General features: G+C 52.6%; 1 protein-coding gene across 1 annotated transcript; it reads right to left on the reverse strand.

Moving 5' to 3' along the window:
- Window positions 1-1,461: 1,461 nt before the first annotated feature.
- On the reverse strand, window positions 1,462-19,533 carry SCNN1B (sodium channel epithelial 1 subunit beta). The gene is made up of 14 exons (XM_056338510.1): window positions 19,478-19,533; window positions 16,929-17,161; window positions 13,636-13,954; window positions 12,377-12,761; window positions 10,937-11,130; window positions 9,989-10,092; window positions 9,346-9,509; window positions 8,779-8,886; window positions 5,009-5,126; window positions 4,408-4,483; window positions 4,176-4,233; window positions 3,377-3,438; window positions 2,433-2,508; window positions 1,462-2,008 (listed from the first exon to the last, which is right to left on the reverse strand). Exons 3-14 carry the CDS (start codon window positions 13,944-13,946, stop codon window positions 1,643-1,645), a joined length of 2,022 nt encoding a protein of 673 aa, XP_056194485.1. The 5' UTR covers window positions 13,947-13,954; window positions 16,929-17,161; window positions 19,478-19,533; the 3' UTR covers window positions 1,462-1,642.
- Between the last annotated feature and the right edge of the window lie 1,872 nt (window positions 19,534-21,405).

A 21,405-nucleotide genomic window follows, 5' to 3' on the forward strand; every position in this document is an offset into this window, starting at 1 on the left:
TTCCAAAGCTGTTTCGTTATCAAAAAACATGAATTTAATTTAAAAAAAGTGGTTAAGCTTCTTGTTGTTATGATCACCAAGAAAAATCGGAAAAAGTCTGTAAAAATTCAGGTATCAGAAGTAATAGAAAAATCAAAACTTTTAACTCGCCGTTACTTCTGGAACTCATAAAATTTAAAATATTCATGAATCAAGTCTTCTTAAGACTGCAAATATTCCATGCATTAATTTCTTGTAACTGTACTGCAGCAGTGTTAGACCAGCTATATGCCAGTAATTAAGGGTTTGACTTTTTCAATGAATTTTGAAGACAATTTCCCCCGTGTGGGGCAGCATCGGCTGTGCCGACGGCATCTCACCTGGCAGATCATCCCCGTGTTCCTCGGTCCTGCTGGCGCTGGTGGTCAGCAACTAGAGCGACCACATCCACCGCTGCTGAAGGGGGATGGAGAGACCCTCAGCACGCTCCCCCCCAGCAGCTCTGTGCCAGAGCACCCGGTGCTTGGGGAGCTTCAGGTGAGGGAGCATGGACCCTCCTCACCGCTGCGGCTGCCCCTGCCACCCCGCGTTGGCACCAGGCGCCGTGCCCAGAACATCGTGTTCCCGGTCACATGATTTAACCACACGATCGTGTTTCCTCTTGAAGTTTTGCAAAAGTACTTCAGTAAGGCAGGTCCTGGGGGCTTGTGATGGGCTCCTGGGAAAGCGGGGGCTGGGACCAGCTGGAGGTCAGGTGAGCTCTGCCCAGCTCAGCCCAGCCCTGCGGGGACCACCAAGCCCCCTGGCTGCCTTCTCATCAGGGCGAGCCCAGCACCTCCCCTTCTTGCAAGCCACTGCCATCAGCCTCTTGCCAGCGCTGAACTGCACCCGCTGCCAACAGGAAACTTTAAAGGCAACTTTTTATTTATTTCCAAGAGTGGTACTGTTAGACAGCCTGGCACTTCCTTCCCACACCTCAGTCTTTATGGTGGCCGGAGTATTTATCTTGGACACACATTAACAGCTGTGCTCATCTGCGGCGCAAGTGTTAAATCCTGAGCAGCAAACAGGGCACCCGTGGCCTCCCAAAGCTAAGGGACAGTTTTCTTTCTCGCTGTTTCCACTGTAGTTGTTTAGGGTTGGAAATACCGCGACCTCAGATGTCAAAAGTAGCTTGGGTCCCAACCCGAGGGTCCGACCCACGGCGCAGTGCAGCTGTGGCACATGCTGTGCCATGTCTCAGCATCTGCTGCCAGGACATCCCGGTCTCTCCCCAGCACCGCCGCCCTCCCTGCTGCTGCAGCCCTGCCTCAGACTCCAGCTGCAGCCCTCGCAGCTGCCTCCACCTGCTCTTCTCACTAGGAAGCACTTCCCACCCATGCGTTAAAAAGAAACACTGACTTAATGATTCTATAGCAACGCTGATGTATACAAGCTCTACATGCTAAAGCCAGAGCACGACACCGACTCCATGAGGTTTATTACAGGGTTTATTAGGCAGAGCTTCTTCACAGTGAACAGTCAGGGAGGGGAGGACAGCCAGGGCTTTTTAATTCCTTCCTAATTTTGGTAGAGAGTAAAAGATTGCTCAGCGAGTGATAAATGATGCGTGGCGGCAGCAGCCTGCCATCGGCAGCCCTCGGGAGGTAACGGGGTGCGCGGCTCACTCGGTCTCTGTGTCGCTGTCGGGCCCAAGGACGTCGAGGGGCTGCACGCGCAGCGAGTCGTAGTTGGGCGGGGGGGTGCCAGGCTCGGGGGGCAGCGCCTCATCCCTGGGGAGGGTACCTGTGTCCTCGGGCTGGAAGCCCAGGTTGGTGTGAGCCTCCACCAGCTCTGACACCGTCGGGGGTTTGTCCGGGTACCGCGCCTGCGCCCGCTTCTGCTTCAGGCCTTTGCACCAGCTGATCACGTTAATAATGGTGATCCACAGCGAGTCGATGATGATCTCCCCGAACTCGATGAGGCACAGCACCGAGCCCCCCATCCAGAACCCAAACTGGCCTCCCAGGCTTGACAGCAGCCAAACGATCTGTGGGGAAGAGAGCAGAGTGAGCCGAGGCGGCAAACCCCGGTCCCTGATCAGCCCCTACCGATAGCTGGGTGATGTCCCCACCACTCCTGCCCCCAGGACCTGCCTGCCGAGTCCCTTGCCCGGTGGCTGCTGCCCAGCCAGGGCTGCACTCGCTGGGGCTGCTTATCGGTGACCTGCCCTGCACTGGCGATGGGGACAGGAGGTGGAGGGGAAGAGCAAAGCTGGGGCTGTGAACCAGCCGGTGAAGGCGGCTTTGTCCGCTTCCTCGCAGCAGCACCCAGGGACTCGCAGACTATCCCGGTGAGGGGCATCACCGGCCAGGAGGAGCTGAGCCCTGCCTGTGTGTCCAGCATCACTTGTTTCTGCATCTGTTCTCCAGGCGCTTGTGGCCCTGGGTGGAAGGGCAGGGATGGGCACTCACCGTTGTGGCAGCGGACTCGGAGATGGTGCGGTAGTTGTACTCCTGGAAGTAAATGTTCAGCTTGATGATGCCGTTTCTGTAGGAGACAAAGAGCAGCTCGGCACAGAGCTGGGCTGCAGGCACCCAGCACCTCCACCCCCCCACCTGCCTGCAGGCAGGGCTGCGCAGAGCCCCACCAGAGCCGCTCATGAGGCTCCACCAAAACATCTCTCTGGCACATGGAAGACATTAAAAAGTTCCTCCTGAAGAAGCCCTTGGGCACCTGGAAGCTTCTTTGGGGCTGTTTGCCTTGTTCTTCCCAACTGCTCTGGTTGGTCTAGAGGGGCCATCACCCCTCCTCAGTGCCCTGTACCTCGTGGCCCCGTGTGCGTTGACAGAGTGGCTGCACCATGACCGACCACGTCACAGGGGGCTTAATGTGTATGGATCAGCCAGAATCTGTGGAACTGTTTCCTGCTTCTCTAAATTTTTTTTTTTTCCATTGGGGAGAAACTCCCCTCCCTCTAATTCAGGGTTTAGGTTCTCAAAGGGAAACTCACCAGTTACCCTAATTTTGGCGCATCCCTTCTACTGCTGCTGCTCTTGGCAGGTTCAAAGATGTAAGTATGAAGGGATGAATGTTATGATACAGGAGCTGGACCCTGGCAGTTCACAGCTTCAGAGCTTCCAGGCTCCTACGTGTGACTGATTACAGGTGCTGCTGTCAATGCTGATTTTAATTTAGCTGCACATTTGAGTTTGTCTGAGTTTGTCACTATGGAGAGTAAAGGATATGCATGAAGTGCATTTCAGATTTGCTTTATGTACCTTGCGGGCAAACATGCGCCAAATCTTTTTCTCCCTTTGCATCAGCATATGTGTGCTCTGGCCCATTGCCAAGGTTCATGTTAATCTAATGTTAACAGGCTCAATAGAGAAGATAAAGTGGTTGTTCCTTCACTTACCTGTCCAGAGTCACATTTGTTGACATATCCCTTTCATAAGACAGAATATGGAAAATCCAGTCCTAGGAAAATGAAATTTATTCAGAACCAAGCAGAAGCATCCTCTCTGGGCACCTGCTGGGGCAGGAGCCCAAGGGAGTTGCAGAACCCTGAGCGGTCCTGGTTTGATCCAGCTCTATAAAATTAAAAGCATGGGAAAATGCTGAGTAACACGTTCAGCCAGTGCCGCCCACCCTGCTCGCACTCCATGCTGGGGGGTTACGGCATCTCCCCACGCTGCCTTGACCTGATCTGACTTTGCATCGATGGGTGATGTCAAGTGCCCGGTGGGGCTGCAGGTCCATTTGGCTTTAATGGTGAGTCCCCAAGTCCCTGGTGTGACGTGCTCTGAGCAAGGCAGAGGCAAGCACCAGGAGCCTGGGAGAGGAGACAGCACCTGCTCGGCTGTCGGCAGCCTGCCACAGACCTGAACCAGGCAGGTTCTGGAACACAGTGAAGGTCGGGGCTCCTGCCCTCTCGTAGGAAGCGCACCCACACCATGCAGGTGCTCGGCCTGGAAGGTGGGTGCTCAGCTTCTCTCCGCATCCTCAGTGCAGGACCCCTGGGGAGGATGAGCTGCTGGGGCGGGGAGGGGGGGGGCCTCTGCACAGGTGCTGCTGCCTGTCTGTATGCTGAAAACATGTAATTTAGCAAAGAGGCGCTTGTGACCTGGGCATTAGCTCTGAAAATACTGAGTGATTCATGTGGCTAAGAACAGGTAATTATTAATGTATGTTTCAAAGCAAGAAACCGGTGTTACCTCTGAAGCCTCAGACGGCCAGTCTGCCATGGAGATGGTCATCTTATACTGCGTGTCGCTGGCGGGAGGAAAGGAGAGTGTTAGCACAGAAGTTTCCCCTTCTCTGAAGTCACTGGAACTTCAGCTCTCATCCAGAAAACCAGCCCCATTTTAGAAAGGTCAGAGTTACGGCAGACGAAACGCAGGATCCCCTCCACCTTTTACAGCTGCCAGAAATGGCTTTGGTACTTACTTGCACGTTTCCTTACAAGAGTCAATACAAATCTGTCTGTGCCTTATACTTGATCTCAGTGATGAATAGCAATATGCTGTTTGGTGAAAACAAAAAACCAAAGCATCTGTTTAGATAAGGACCCCACTTACTAGATTATAATAATTTCATTTAATAAAAGAAATATTTAGGTATGAGCCTGCTGCGCAGGTTTGCTGTCTTCCCCTCTAACCTTCCTTTCCTTGGGAAACTTGGGCAAAGCGATCAGACAATTTAATAATAAATTAAAAATAGATTTTAATTTTCTGCAGACAGGTTCTATACAGTCAGCTTGCCCAATGTCAGTATTTTTGGCACAGCCCTGGCCAGCTGCAGGGTTGGGAAGGTGACTGCCTGCTGGAGCTGCCCACACGGAACCATGCCACCGGCCCTTGCCCGCCCTGGGGAGCACTGGGCCCCCCACCCCCATGCATGGACCCGAATGGCCATGGGGCCACGTTACACAGGCAAAAGCCTTTACCTGTTGCATTTACAACAGCAATAAAACTCGCGTCCGCTCCCACCCCTCCAGCACACTAGGACCCTGGGAAGGCTGTGCAGTTAGTTTTGTTCATGTTCTTACCCCAACCTGGGTTATCTTCATTATTGCAATACTTTACCCCTTCAGGTAAAGGAAACATATAGTGACCACATCCACAGATTTCAATCATGTGATTTTGGAAACAAGAACGCAGGCAAGCCTGGAAAAGGGAAGAGGGAGCTGCTTAGATGCGGGCTGAAGCCCCCTGCCTGCCTCTGCTGCTGGAGGCTGCGCTGGCTAGGAGAATTGCTGGGTCCCAAGGTATTTTCTCTCTTTTGCATGGAACAGATGATTTTGTGGCTGGACACAGAGGAAGCTGAAGCCACGGAGGGAGAAGTACAGCCGGAGCCCATCCCTCCCACGTGCACCGAGCATCACCAGGCGACACAGCAGGCTCTGGAAGTCCGGCACAAGTCACGCTGGCTTTACAACAGTGAGGCGAGGCTGGCAGATCAGCTGCCATGTACAGAGCTTTGCACTTCGGTCCTGGTTTTCTTTGTGATGCATTTTTCCTGCCACTCCTGGAGATTTCAAGGGACGTCCCAGTGGGAGCTGCTGAGGGTAAGTCACCTCGCAGGAGCAGAAGGAAACTCAGTGCCTGCTCCCAGTCGCACAAGAAACTGCTCATTTCTGAACTATTTTAGGGCTTCATGGAAGTAATACCGAGTTTCCAAAAAGGAATAAAAATGTTGTGTTACACCCATAGACACTGTTGTTGTCTCCAGGCTTTATATGATATACTGACAAAGGGCTGGTTTCCACTTTAAAGCCCGACTCTAAAAATGCTTCAACACAGAGAGCAGGTTTTAGAAATCTGAATTATCTTATCTGTGCATCTGCTTCTCTCCTTGAAGGGATTGCAGCTGCAGCTTCGGCAGTGTGCGAGCCAGGCTGCAGCGCTGCCATTAGCTCAGTGAGGCATGAAGTTAATCACCCGAGATTGGAGTGGGATTCTGGATGAAACAGTGCACAAAGCAATAACAAAGTCTATGAAAAGATGATTAAATTTAACAGCTCCAGCTAGGTAGAACAGCCAGAGAATTTCTGTGTGATACGAAATGCTTACAGAGTTCACTGCAATCAGGGAGTGATGGAAAAGCTGGATTTTGCCAAGAGGTCTCTGAAGAGGTCTCTGGATTACGTGGACATAGAACCCCAGCCAGCATTTAGCAGCTTTTAAGTAATAATGCAATCATTTCAAGTATTTGCTTAAACGTTATAAAAGCATCTTAAAAAGCAGGATAAAGTGGTCCTATTGTTATAATTATATAAAGGCAGAAATATAAAAAATGCCTGCTAGACCAAAGGTCTCCTACTTGTCCAAGCATTTGTAAATAACCCCCAAAATGGTTTTGATGTTCTCCTTACAGCCAGATCTCGCCCTCCAGCTTCTCCCTGATGCTATAGCTTGTTACAAATTAACTGGTGCTTAATGTTTACACTATATTTTTCTACAGATTCAAGGTTTACAAACACTCAACTTTCTCATCACAATTTTAAAGCAAAGGTCTGTCTTCATTGCCTATACAAAACAAGCAGGCATTTTCAGTGGAAAAGTGACTTATTTCCCTTAAAGAGAAATCCCCTTAAAGAGAAAGAGTTGGAGGGTTCAGGACAGGAATCCCTCCTGTATATTCCTCTCCTGTTGGGGTAAGTACTACTTGTGTACACAAAATAGGAGCTTTGCTTTGCACATTAGAGCAATGCCCTGGCTAAAACCCAGAACACAACAGTTCCCCAGGCAGCTTTTATCCTCCCAGCACACCCCCAGCAGCAGAAGCCAGCCCAGCTCATGAAAAGCATCACATTAACGCCTCAGCATAAGCTTCCCAGAGCCACAGTGTCCATTCATGCTGCAAGACGGCGCCTGCGGATGGAGCAGCTTTGCTGTCCCGGTTACAGTGTCACACGCTGCTATGGCCATTGCTCAGAACCCCTTGAGTTTAGGGAAGCTCGCCTGTGGACATGGGCAATGACTAGAGTCTACCCCTTGCTGGTTGGTCTGCCTATAATTAAAAGATTTCAGCCAAGCATGGAAATTGTAGGGCAAAACCAAAGATATCTCACAGCTGAAAAAGAAACTAATTGCCTTAATCATAGAATAGAATCATTTAGGTCGGAAAAGACCTTTAAGACCACTGAGTCCAAGCCTTAACCCAGCACTGCCAAGGCCACCACTAACCATGTCCCCAAGCGCCACACCTGTGTGTTGTTTGAACACCCCAGGGACAGTGACTCCAGCACCCCCTGGGCAGCCTGTTCCAGGGCTGCACGACCCTTGCGGGGAAGGAATTTTTCCCAATATCCCATCTCAACCTCCCGTGGTGCAACCTGAGGCTGTTCCTTGTGATCTGGGAGAAGAGACCCCACTCCCCCCTTGCTACAGCCCCCGCTCAGGCAGCTGTAGGGAGCGGTCAGGCCCCCTGAGCCCCCTTTCTCCAGGCTGAACACCCCAGCTCCCCCCGCCGCTCCTCACAGGGCTGGTGCCCCAGCCCCTTCCCCAGCCCCATGCCCATCCCTGGGGCGCTCCAGCCCCGCGGTGTCTGGGAGCGGGGGGCCCAGCACCGAACCCGGGGTCCCCGCTGCGGCCGCACCAGTGCCCAGCACAGGGGGACAGGCACTGCCCTGGGCCTGCTGGCCACACGGTTTGGGACACGAGCCAGGGTGCTGTTGGCCACCTGGGCACACTGCCGGCCCATGCCCAGCCGGCCGTCAGCCAGCCCCCCCAGGCCCTTCCCCCCAGGCAGCTCCCCAGCCGCGCTGCCCCCAGCCTGTCACGCTGCGTGGGGCTGGTGTGACCCGTGTGCAGGACCCGGCAGCGAGCCCTGGTGACCCTCACCCAGCTGCCCTCAGCCCAGTGACACAGCAGGAACAGTTATTCTTTTAAAGGAAACCTGAAAGGAGCAAAACTGCTCCGCAGCCTCCTGCAGCTAACATGGGAAGCCATCGGGCTAACGTGGTGCAGAGGACGGGGAGCTCTGCGCTCCCAATGGGACACTGGAAGATGCTTTTTCCCACTGTTTCCTATGATGCTAAAGCACTGGCATTAACCCAAACTGTTGGGAGCCTCACCCTGTTCCAGACACCCTCCCCAGCACTGCGGAGGGGGCTGCCTCCCGGCTCCGGCACCCTGCAGCAGCCCAGGCGCACCCTGCTCTTGCTTCGCCTGGTTTTCAGGATGAGGGGGAACCCTCCGCTTTGGGGACCGGAGCTCTGAGACGGCACAGTACAAGGAAAGGACCAGCATTAAACTGTGCTCATTATGTGCAAGTAAAAATATTTGCTTTTTTGTCTGCAAATTAGGACTTTGCTGGTAGGTCACACACCCATGTAACCACAGAGACCGGGGGGGAGGGTTTGCTGCCATTTGGCTTTTGAGGAAATTACAGAAATGACCATTTTCATCCTCTCAAAATGAGACAAAATTCACACCTGGCCAAGGGAACAATAACTACTGATGCCCTCTCCTTGCCACACAAACTGTTCTGCTGTGAGAATGACAAACTGAAGATTACACTACACTGTGCTGCCTGCCAGAGCAACGGTCCTTATCTTTTAATGCAAGTTTCAATACCTGCATCGTTAGGACTTGCTCCTGCCATACAGTTATTTCCACTGGGTCCACTGGGATCATTTCCAAACCTGGGTCTAGAGTGCGGATTTATTACCAGAAAAGAAGGTTCCCATGTTTAGGTTATGCTTTCTACTTTATCATTGATGATCCTCCAGTAATCCTGCATGCTAGTCAAATATTTTAATGGCTTTGATGATTTTTCCTAAATAGTCGTGTTTGATTTAAAAGTGTGTTTTACCTGTATGGAATAGGAGGTATTATATTGGCTGTAGAGATTTTTCACAGGGACATCAGACCCATTCATGGTGCAGTCACTGTAGGGATAGCCCATCCGTTCCAGTTCATCCTGAAAGAAAACCAAAAAAGCAAACTTCAGTAGTTATTGCTGCTCCCCAGGTCCCTGGTGCCAGTTTTCTAGAGACTCTGTAATTCCTTCATTCCCTGCTCTCTTTGAAAAAAATCAAAGGATCGTAGGCAGCAGAGCTGAAGGAGGTGCAGCCCATTCCCCAGGGCGGATCGAGGTAGATGAGGGTGTCCAAAAGCAGCACGTTTTAGCGAGGCACCTTCTGACACGCTAAAGGAAGAGGCAACAATGATCTGAGCTCAATATTTTGGCTTCAATAAAGTACTTTTTGCCAGGACAGTTACATAAAAGTCTCCATAAACTGTTCCAGCCCACAGCTAGCATATACCCTGACTCTTTTGGTTTGAGCCAGTTCAGCCAAGACTTAAAACAAACTTGGTTGCAGTCCCATCAGATAACATTATTCTCAGACAATCTGCTCTAGAGGAATGCCACACATACCACTAACACGCCGATGGAGGTTTCCGTCCCGGCCATTGCATAGATGCCCTGATCCTTAAGGAAGGGGAAGCTCTTCTGCTGGTGCAGCATGAGCCTGGCCCCGGCAGCGGATGACAGGTAGGGGATGTAGTCTTGCTGGCTGATGTCCAGAATTAACTTCAGCCCTGGGACACCAGACAAAACACTCAGAACAGGAATTGCATCAAAATGTGAGTCTTTGGGAAAAAAAAAAAACCAACAACCCAGAATCTATTTTCTTCTTGCTGTGCACAGAAACCTCTGTTCTGTGGGGAAGGGTCGGGTCCATGGCAGCCTTACGCATGCCTCAATACATGGGATCGCGAGGGCACCGAGTGGGAAAATTTGAGCGAGCACTCAGACATGGCCTCCACAATTTTGACTCTCCAGATGTTGCACTTTTGCTAGGTTTAACATCTGTAGTCACATTCCTTGTTTCTATGTGGCACAGTCCCCTTCTGGGGGCTTATCCCCTTCTGGAAAACCACGACTCCATGCTGCAGTGCTCCAGAGACAAAGAAATCATCCAGCTGTTGTGTATAACAGAAATGGCCACTGAGAGACAGAATAGCTCCCAGCACTTCTGCTCCTTTAGCTCCTTCCTCCTCAGCAAAGCTGCTCTTACCAAACTCAGCTCCGGGGTTGGAAGAATTCAAAGCCTCTTCGTCCATGCCCCAGTTAAAGATGTAGCAGTTACCATGGTCTGGGTGATAGATTTGGGTGAAATTCCTGGAAGAATCATGCACAAAAACCTGTGACTCTCACGGAAGACTAAAGGGCTATAACATAACGCATCTGGTGAGACCAGAGCTTGGCAGCTACGTCTGGAATTCACTTTAAATTGCTTTGTCTGTTGAATGCCTGTATAGAAATTTCAGCTGATATAACTGCAATCAATCTGCCTTTGAAAAAATAGCAAAGCAAGGTACTGGTGTGTACCGAGACACAGCCACTGGGGATAACGCTCTGTTGGAATGGAAGGGAATAGTCTGTCACACAGAAGAGAGAAATAATTGCTTGATCTGAGCTATGGTAACAGGTTTTGGCTGGTGTTATATCTCATTCTTTGATGACAATTCTCTGTTGCCCTCTTTGCTGCCTCCTTGCAGCCTGGGGTGCTGCTGTGCACTCATGTTTCTCAGAACGGGATATATAAATTTTGTCTCTGTAAGAAACAACAATGGCTAAAACCCATTTCAAGAGCCTTGTGTAAAAAGAGGGGGATGTAACTGAGGGCTGCACCGCTGTGCAGGGGGTACGCTGACTCAGCACCTGGGCTGGCAGCTGGTTATCACTAAATACCCTGGGATGGTCCCACAGATGCTGTTAGTCTTGATACATCATGAGCAAAACAGACCATCCAAAACTAAAACTCAGGCCAGCACTATCCCAAAATAACCCATTTCAGCTAGAATCACATACAGAAACCCTCTGGGAAATGTTGTTAAAGTTAAGGACCAGAGAAATCTCTTTATGAATTGATAAATACCTTAGAAAAAGAAAGAGGCTCCTTTAGCATCCTGTACCTTTCCCGATGTGACAGAAAAGGGCAGGGAGCTCGGTGTGCACCTACTTGTAGTTGCAGGGTTCAGCCCCATAGAGACATGCCAGGATCATGTCTTCTGCCTGGTAGCCCATCCTGATTCTCTCTTGCAGCGGGACTTTGGAGAGGATGCTGGTGGACTGCAGGATGTACCACTCGGTCACCGCCTGCGCCGCGCTGGTGAAGTTCCTGTAGGTGCAGTTGTTGGAGCCCTGATGGCTGCACTGGGGACACACAGCAGGCAGGTCTGAGCCCATCCCGCGGTGGGGACGGCAGGGGGGACGTACGGCGTGTCCTCTCTCCCTGAGCGCACCAGGCATGATGCCAGCCCTGCCTGCTGCTCCTGGGGAAATGAGAGGTACGGCCAGAGGGAGCCGGCTGCCCCACCGCAAGCGTTCACAGGCGGGTCCTGCCCCAAGGAGATTCCCAGCTGGGCAGATCCTCCATCAGTCCCCGTGTTACCTCCACAAGCTTACAGAAAACATCACTTTTTGGCCAATTTTTAAGGCTGGAGTTGCCCCAGCTTCCAAGGTCTGGTCAGGCAGGGTCCATGAAGCCTTTGTCAGAGCAGAGGGTGGGGGGTCACGAGACCCCCACGTGCCTCTGGGCTGAGGACCGCAGCAGGGGCGGCAGCTGCAGCTTCTCCCCGGCATTTTAGGTGCCAGACCCGAGGGAGAGGTGAAGGCGGTGGGGAGCGCGTGGAGCACCTCTGCCCTGCTCTGCCCTGGGCTCAGCCTGCAGCAGGGCTGCGCGGGGGCACCACGGGGGACATGCAGCATGGCCCTCGGCGCTGCTGGCAGACCGCGCCGACCGACACAGCGCACAGCTCGGTTACTGCCCATTGCCGACCAGCGTTACCAGCACCCCCTCCCCAGGGGCTGCCGGGCCTGCTGGCAGGATCCGCTCCGTACCTCTGATGCAGTGCTAGGCTACACGCTGTCAGAGCTTTCTTCCATGAAGAACCTGCTCATCTTACTGTTGTTACGCAGCTACCTAAAGTTCACCACAGACTGACTTTACACAGCTCCTTGCTGGGTTTTCTTTCATATAGGGAAGTTTATTTAGAGTATGATCCTGCTGCAGGCCCCACATGCAGAAATCCAGCAGCTTCAGCTGGGTGTCTGGCTGTGTATTCCTGCAGGGCATCAGACCCCCTCTCTGAAAATTAAAAAAATCTTAAAATATCTCTGTGCTGCCTTCCTCCGAAAACCAAGCAAACAGCTCTGTGGTATTGAAACAACACACCATTAACTTGCAAACTGCCCACGGGCCCTGTGTGCCCTGCACGAGGGTGCTGCCAGTACAGGCAGCCCCCAGCCCCGGCACAGCCAGACCAGAGCCCCGAGGCTGAGTGGCCCTGGGCAGCTGGTGGGGAAGGGACACCCATCTCCATGCTGCATCCCTGCCACTGCGCACCACGCTGCCCACCCCTTGCCCCTTCCCAGCTGCCTCCTGTGGGACCCCTCTCACCAGCTTCACTGCCAGCTTGTACTTCTTCTCTTCTGACGTTGTATTGGCCAGGGCAGGTGGAGCAGCAGTTTGGTTACCCACAGAAGTTTGGTCATCTGCAGAGGTCTGGTTGTCTGCAGAGATCTGGTCACCTGCAGAGGTCTGGTTGCCCGCAGAGGTCTGGTTGCCCGCAGAGGTCTGGCTGGTCTCAAAGATGTCCAGGATGATGGGGTTGTCTTTGTTGTGCTCATCGATGAGGACCAGGGGTATCTGGTGCCAGAGCCCCAGGTCGAGTGGCAAGGAGGTGTTCTCACTGCTGTTCCCTGGCGTGGGCTGCAGGATCCTCTCCAGAGCCACTTCGATGAGCCTGTCCAGCTCTTTCAGCAGATGCTTCACCTCTGAGTATCTGCAGGACAAGGAGCAGTTACCAGGTGGTGTCAAGGTCATGGGGGTGTGTAGCAACTCATCTGAGCTCATCTGCTGCACCGTTGTCTTAGACATTCCTGGGGACCTGAAGATTTACTGGAGGACAGTGGTAGCCTCCATGCAGAGCACGGCCGGCTGGGACATGGGCATCCCAGCAGCCTGCAACCAGGAAGAAAACCAGCAGGAGGATAAAGAGGGAGCGCAGCAGTGGTGAACCTGCCAGCACAGAACCAAACTGGCTGTATTTTAGTAATTCACTAGTTTACACAAAACATCTCTAGCAAGCAGAGAGAAAAAACAATCCCAAAGTAATTCCTGTGTTGGTTGAGAGCATCTTGCCTTGGGCTACATCATTGCACGGACGTAAATTTAAAACAACCCTAACAAAAATCAGTTACTCCTTTGAAATTACGATCGAGTTATATCACTGCAGCTCCCAGCTGATACTACTGTTTAACCAGCTCTTTATGGCCAGAGTGTAAGCGATAACAGGTATGTTCATGGCGAGGAAGGAGAAAGAAAGGAATTGTGGGGAAAGATCGAGAGACTGATTTTTGTTGTAACAAGTGAGTTGAACTTCGAGTTTTCCCTGAGCCAGGGAAAGTTTGCAGGGAGGCAATAACCATCATTAGATCAACTGATACAGTAAGGAAACGCAGACAAACTCGCAGGCACAGGAACCCTCCCCGCGCCTCATATCAGCCTCCTCTCTTCAGTTTTTAGTGCCACTTAGTGAGTCCATTGATGCTCCTAGTGCGCTGTCTGAGACAGGAGCAGGTCACAGTACCTTACACTGGCGGTATAACCGAGGGTGTTAAAGCACGCTGGAGTAAATTAAGCAAGGAAAAACTTACTTGAAAGGGTTGGCATTGCAGACCGTGACTGCTGGGAACTTCATGGTCTTAAAGCCAATAGAGAGAGACGAAGTGACGTTATAGGAGAGGTAGGTGTTGATGAGGATACCCCACTGCCAGAAGACCAGAGATGCAAAGAGCAAAGTTAGGAAGAACCAGATTAATTTCTTCTTCGGCCCCTCTTTGATGATGCGCTTCGGGCCGTGGGTGTTGGTGTTGTCGCAGTACCAGACCAGCAGCTCCTTGTAGGTGTAGCCAGGCCCCTTCTGCAGGCGGTGCAGCGCCCGGATGAAGTACCTCCTCAGGTTCATGCTGCGCCCTGCAAGTGGGAGAAAAGACACCAAACCAGCTGTGCTGAGAGGCAGGGTTTGCACTACGCCAGGCACACCTGTCAGCAAAGCAGAAGCAGAATAGTTACATGATGGCATGACTGTAGTTTTACAACCCAGGAGAAATCTGGAGCAGATGTCCTGCAGGGTCACGCTGTGGCAGCGACACGGCCCCTCACCTCCTGAGAGGGTACCGGAGGGAGGTTTATGCTTTGCTGTTCCAACAGTGGTGAAGGTTTTTGTCATCTCCGTTCTGGCCCCAGGAGAGTGAAGTGACTTGGACCTGCTGGACGCGGCTGTGCCCACGTGACTTACCAAGCGCTGGCCCCCGGCCCCGCACAGGTTGCAGTCAGGACCCAGGTAACTTTTTCAGAAGTCGGTATTTTGTGTGCAAACTGGTATGTCTGCAGCATCGACCGAAACCTCTGCCAACGCTAGATGGACCAAGCAGTACACTCATGAGCTGGTTTCAGGTAGAATTCAGGCTAGCAGCGTTTACTAAACGCAGGACTTAAGACAACTCTTCTTAAAAGCATTACAGTGCACCAGGCTGTCAGAGGGGGCAGGAGAAGAGGACCAGGACCCAGCAGCACCTTTCCCAGGACCAGGAATGCTGCTCAGTGCCGCTGCCTGCCACAGGAAGGACAACAGATTGGTTTTTTCCACCAAATTCCTTTGTTTTTCAGATACTATCGGTATGCTTCCACTGCTCATGTGAGGGATGCTGCATATTTTACATTCATATTGTGAGTAAACAGAATGTTTTGTGCTACTAGTTTAAGGTGAGAATTTGTGTTACTAAATCTTAATATCCTGAGGCAGGATTTCAAAACAAACCACAGTCAGCTGCTTAGAACATTTTTCAGATTTAAACTGTAGGAGAACAGAATTAAATATTAATGCTGCATATAACTCGGCACCCCAGAAGAAAGAGTGCTGAAATAATACAGCAATATTTCAATAATGATCAGTACTCAGCAACACAGAAACTAGATTAATGCAGTTACTCACAGACAGACTACCCCAGGAAGCTGAAGGGTACGTACAGGCATCCCGGGGAGTGGGACAATCCCTGTCCTTACTTTTCCAGGGGGAAAAAAAAAAAAAGGGTACTACGGATTATTGATTTTTTGGCCAGATCTGCGACATCTCCTGAGTAGCATATACAGAGCTTGATAAAAATATAAACCTAATAGATTTTATGGTGTCTCACTCCATGATGCAAAGAGAGGTTATATTTTCGTTGCATACCCTGTCACATGTGATGCTAGACATAGCCTGACACCACGAGGTCTTGACAGGAGAATGCCTTGGAAAGAAGAAGCTCTAGCTACTTTCTCTGAGATTTGAGGGCAGGCTCTACCCTCATGTGAAAGCATTCTGTTCTCCAAAGAACACTTGGACCTCCCGCACCCCCCAGACCCGCAGCCCACCAGCGCATCAGCAGCTCGTCCTCCGTGGACTCGTGCCACAGAGGTTCCCACCCACAGCTGCCTGCAGAAGGGTTTATGCACAGAAGGAGCTTACATTGCATCAGATGCTCGCTGGCTTTTGGGCAGGAATATAATGAAAATAGGAGCAACAACTTTAACTCAGTTACCCGTGGCTGAAGGGACAACGTGAAACACGCATGGCCGTTCTGCCTGAGCCCTCTGCTGCCGTGTGTGAGCACAAACCGTCCCAAGGCACAGCCTCAGGATTGGTCTCTGCTTTATAAAACGGTACCATCAAAACACATTTAAATCCAGAGAGACTAGCAAGGCAAACTAGTAAATATTTTCTGCCTTTTAAGAAATCCAATAAAAGGTTTAGATCAGACTAAAATTTAAAACACACCTACACCGCACTAGGCAAAACCCAGCCCGGCTGGACCTGACCGGCCGCATGCCCTGCAGCCTCTGTTTGCTCTGCTCCTTATGGACCATGCTGGCCAGGCACCGAGCGTGGGCTTCTGCCATCCAGGGACCCCAGGGTGTCATACAGACCTTTGTGGGTTGCTCATCAACCCAACTTTGCTGGGCAAAGTTATTATTTCTTTTTATATTGTTTCCTGAGGCTGAATTCTTTTTTTTTCCTGATGGCAATGTTGAGACACATACTTATGGCCTGAGGAGCACACACGGAGTAAAAGCTCTACTTTCATAACATAGTAAGGCTAAAGATACTGAACAGCTAATTTTGATGCTGCTTTATCTTTGTTCACGGCTTTGCAGAAGTCATCGATACACACTTGTTCTCCACCTTGAATTTATTTCCATTTAGCCATCGAACCTGAGAGTGCTCTTTGCAAAGTCACGGTATGCTGGCTAGCGATAGCAAGGGGAAGGCACTGTGCTAGGCAAGGAACACCAGCTCCAAATCAGTTTTAAGCAAAGATTGAAGTGCCTTCTATCTCACTTTATCTCTTCAGTTCACCCACCGTAAAAACACTGTGCTGAAGGGCATCATTTTCACATTTTTGAGTTAGATTCAGGCCACACTGTGGAAAATAAGATTAAACTAGTTTTTGGATATGTTTTAAATTGATTCAGACTTTTTTTCCCTGCTGTCAAAGCTATGGGATCTGTTCTTTGCAAGTGCTGCTCCATCCCACAGGGCACCTGCCAGTCGGAGCACAGGGATGGGGACGGGGACAGGGACGGGGATAGGGTCAGCTGGAAGAGCATCCTCAGGCAGGATGCCTGCAGTGTCTGTGCCCCACCATGAAAACACATGGATCCCAACATTAAAAATCCAAGTTAACAAGGTGTGCTGGCCACACAGCCAAGCAGACAGTCACAGGTTTTTCACGGCACATCTTAACATGGCAGCAGAGTGAAGGACTCAGGTTTCCTCTTCCTTTAGGCATGAGCTGTGTTTCTAAACAGGTCATTCAATAAAAGAAACGGCATTAAGCGAAAGCTAAGCTTGACCATACTTCTTTTTTTCCAATCTTTTTTCTCACCTTAATAGTTTTCTTCTTACCTTTATTTCCAGAATGTTTCTAGAAAGACTTTGTGTTTCTTTCTCACTGGTAAAAGCCGCTCTGCACGAGGTGCCTTGCCTGATGGGAAGCCAAAGCCCCTGTGACAGGGCGGGGGGTCCTGCCCTGGGCACAGTCTCAGTGCTTGGATGCTGTAGCTGTTTGGAGGGGGTTTGGTACCGGTCTTGGTGCCAGCCTGGAGCCTGTCCTGCTTTCCTCCATCAGTGGGCTGCACCTGGAACGGAACAGAGAAGTGACAAATGAGGGGCAACAAGACCCACCCTCTGTCAGCACACAGATAACCGTCGCCCCTTCCCAAACCCAACCCCCCACCCCCACCCCGGAGACAGGCAATGGAGGCTGCAAGGGGACAGGAGCCGAGGGGGACATCAGGGCTGTCCCCCTTGATGGACACTTGGCCTGGCTCCTGCAGGCAAGTGGCACGCAGGGTTACAAACACCGGCCCCACAGCTGCCCTCAAACCCCTGTTATTCGTTATTTATTATTCGTTATTCACACACACAGCGTGTGAAGCTCAGGGCCCGGACACGCGGCTGCTCTCAGCTGCCACTCACTGGTTCTATTTCTCGTATGGCTGCTTCACTTCCAAGGCCCCGGTCAGGGAAGGGGAACACGCATCCATTAGTCTCCCCAACTCCTTCTCCCTTGCACTTTGATTGTCACACTGCTCTGTTTGCAGGACTGGTCTCTATCGTGCAGATAATGTCTCTCACTGTCTCCTTTGCCGGTGGGGCAGCTCCACTGCTGCCCTCAGCACCTCTGCCCTGCTGTGCTCTGGGCTGCCCCTTCCCAGCACTCTGCCACCACCTGAAATGCCCGTCAGGAGTTGACCCTGTGGAGCACAGGGTGCCACGTGCCCCTCTCCCAGCAGCACCCCCATACCTGCGATGACCAAAGCCATCCTAAAAGCAATCTGCTCCCGGCTCTAATGTGGTTTGCTTTGTGCTGGGAAGGAGGTGTCCTCACCTTCCCCCAGCAGCCCTGAGTCCAGCCCTGCATCATCCCAGCACCATCCCAGGTGAAACTCCTCCACCTTACAGGTGAGATCAGACTCCCACGTTACGAAATGATTGTGTTGACTGCGTTGAGTCTCCTCTGGGATTTTCCTAGGGCAATTGCCACTTAAAGACATAAGCAAAACTCAGCACACTCCTGGAAGCTCCAGGGTGGTACCTCGGCTGCAAAACCACTCCGACACCATGAGGACTGATACTGCAATTATTCAGTACTTTGCTGGGGCACAAACCAGCCGTTCCTCTTTGATCACCAGCTGCTCATCTGCCGTCTTCTCCAGAGCCTGATGAAAAGACCTTGTTTTCCTAGAGGAGACATCTATGCTATCCAGTGGTATTTTTGCAAATTAGAGGAATTTTTTTCTATTACATCACAAGTTTACAGGCTAGCAGTTGTAAAGTGGAGCAGGAATGTGGCAGTGAGCAATGAAAGCCCTTTCTGAACCCAAGGTCACAGAGTACCCAGCAGATGCTTTGCCTCGCTGTTGTGTGTGAGGAAAGCATCTGCTGCACGTGGCTGCCAGCTCAGGCACCCACGGCTGCCCCAATCTGTGCAGGCATTTGCGGGCCTCTGGTCCCACGGGCATGTGCACAGCACTTGAAGAGTATTTACAGTCTGGAAGTTTAGATAGCATTTGCCTGACTCCCTGTACCGTACGTTAGACACTCTGCCCCTTCTTGGTGGTGAGGCACTGGCACAGTTGCCCATCCACAGGATGCCCCATCCCTGGCGGTGTCCAAGGCCAGGCTGGTTGGGGCTTGGAGCTACCTGGTCTGGTGGAAGGTGTCCCTGCCCGTGGCAGGGGCTTGGAACTAGATCTTTAAGGTCCCTTCCAATCTAAACCATTCCGTGATTCTATGATACTTCCCCTGCCAGCCTAACGCTGCGTTTCCCGTGATGTCCCTGTCTCCTAGCACGATGACAAGCCTTGCTCCTCACGTGCCAGTAAGGTCACATTGCTGAGAGCCAACTCTGCTGCTTGTGCAATGCACGACGTGAATCCTGGAATGTAAGAGGCGCGATCCCCCCAGCAGCTCCCTCCCCAGCCCCAGATTATTCTGCAGCAAGGCCGGTGTCCCGGAGAGGAACCATCCCCTGCCCTCCCCGCGGGGCAGCAGCCCGGGGTGGGTGGCACATGTCCCACTGCAGAGGGAGACGGCAGTGACATCCTGGGAAGCTGCGGTTTGCTCCCACACCGGCGAGATTCGGGAAAGCCCCGTGTGAACGGAGGGGGCGGCAGCAGCGCACAGCTGGCTGCGCTGGCACAGCTGGCACGGACACCGCAGCGCTGCTGCACGAGCAGCCGAAGGTGGGGGGCTCCGCGCCTGCCCCTGCGCACGAACCCACCGTTTCCATTCCGTACCCCCGAAAGCACAGCGGAGGGCTCCCCCCATTCCTCGCCCTCTGGAGGCAACATTACGCCTTAAACCCGCGTCCCCTCCGCACGACGCAGCTGCCCCACGCGTGTCCAGCCCCCCGCGGCCCCCCCACCCCCGACCCCCCCGGCCCCCCGTACCTGCCGCCCCGCCGCTCCGGCCCCGCTCCCCGCCGGCAGCGCCCGCGGCCCCCGCCCGCCCCCCGTACCTGCCCCCGCCCGCCGCGGGCCCGCCCCCCGTTCCTGCCCCGCCCGCCCCGCCGCCCTCCGCCCCCTCCCCGGGAGCCGCCTGCAAACCTCGCTGTAGTTTTCCCCGACGCCCCCCGCAGGGACCGGCAGCCGCTTCTGCTGCTGCTGCCCCAGCCCCGCCGGCACCCACGGGCACGGGCAGCGCGGGGGCGGGCACCGACCCGCCGTGATGGGGGAGCTGCCCGGGAAGTTGTGCCCGTCCCGCGGCTCCCAGATGGGCACCCGCCCCCGGGCTTTACCAAAAAGAAGGAAAATCCTGTCGGGGCGGCCGGCCTAGGGCATGGTGGGATGCGGGGGGCGCTTGGCAGGCGCGGGGGAGCCGGGGCGGCGGGCCGGGGCCGGGGGGCGCTGCCCTGACCCCTGCGTGGCAGCCGCCGCCAGGGTGGCTCCCGCCCGGTTGGTGGCGTCTCGGGTGCCAGGACATCACCGTGCCAGTGCTGGGCCACCGCCCGTGCCGGGCCACCACCCGCGCCGGTGCCGGGACATCACCTGCGCCGGTGCCGGGCCACCACCCGTGCCGGTGCTGGGCCACCACCGCCCCGGTGCCAGCAGGTGCCGGGCCACCACCCGTGCCGGTGCTGGGCCATCACTGCGCCACTTCGGCTTTGCTCACACCGGCCTTTGGGGCAGCTGGAATAACTGCGGGTGAACCACACGGGTGCTCCGCCACAGGCTCAGAGTCCTTTCTGTAAAAGACCTTATAATCCTTTTTTTAAAGGTCTTATTTATTTTTTTAAAAAGAAGCATAAGATCTTATAATATATATACTCTTTTCTCAAAAAAGCCTCCGCAGGCAGCTGTGTTTACTGTCAAGACTGATGCGGGGCGGCTCTCCCGGGAGTGCTCTGTGCCCCTCACCTTGCCGGCTGCCGGAGGTGTTGATGCTTCAACAGAAAGGGCCGAGCTGTGGCACCGGCAGGCCCAAGGGTGAGGATCCTTTGCCCAGAGAAACGAGCTCTGCTTCCACAAAATGACAATGAAATTAAGACGAAGGAGCTTTTCTGTTTGACCTGAGGGTGGAACACGGGCGGCCGGGGTCAGGTGCCCCCACGAGCCCTCCCAGCCCACTTATGTGCCATTTTCACAGTGTCCAGTGTGCACTTGGGATTTTATGACTTAATCTCAATCTTAGGTGTCTTGCACACTGATTCCTGTTGATCGCTTAATTAATCCCTCTGGGGGTTTGGAGAGACACGTACCCCTCCCCCCCGCCCCCTGTTATTTTCCTTATTTGCCTACACTGGGGCCGGCAGATTGCATGCAGTGAGGTGGGATCCCTGCACCCAACGCTGCTATACAAACCCAGTTCAGAGGTAAAACCCTGAACATCTTGAGTGATCGTGGAGACATTAAGTCTTCACAACAGAACAGTAAATGTGTATAAACCTCCTTGGCCCTGTAAATCACTGCAGAGCAGCAAAACACAGTGAAAGGTAACGATTGCCTCTTGCTAGGAAAAGTAATCACAGGTTCTTGTTCAATCAGGACTCGGTTAGACTTTCCCAAATGTCCCTGTGTTCTGTGGTTCGGGAACAAAAGGGATTTTTATTTTTAAATTGCACAAGTGTACCTCCTACCATTATGTCAGAAGTGGAATGCAGGACTGTGTTTAAACAGTATTTCCAAGTGAAGCTAGAACGAACAGGTTTGATGGTGAGTACCAGGACTTACCCAGTTTCTAACCTCTGTCCTGTCAAAATAATTGCCCTTCTATCGCTGCTTATTTCCCCAGAGAACAATGTCTGTTGCCAGCACTGGCAGCTCTAACACTGGAAATAGAGCAAGCTGCATTTGTTCAGTGGTTTGAAACATCAGCTGTG

Source organism: Falco biarmicus, chromosome 4 (assembly GCF_023638135.1).
Source record: "Falco biarmicus isolate bFalBia1 chromosome 4, bFalBia1.pri, whole genome shotgun sequence".
In the NCBI taxonomy this organism is placed as follows: Eukaryota; Metazoa; Chordata; class Aves; order Falconiformes; family Falconidae; genus Falco; species Falco biarmicus.

Coding starts and splice junctions, on each gene's coding strand:
- SCNN1B (XM_056338510.1), bottom strand. CDS start 13,946: ATGAACCTGAGGAGGTACTTCATCCGGGCGCTGCACCGCCTGCAGAAG. Junction 8,887..9,345: donor CCTCCATCGGCGTGTTAGTG/GTATGTGTGGCA, acceptor GTTTTCTTTCAG/GATGAACTGGAACGGATGGG. Junction 2,509..3,376: donor ACAAATGTGACTCTGGACAG/GTAAGTGAAGGA, acceptor TGTCTCCTACAG/AAACGGCATCATCAAGCTGA.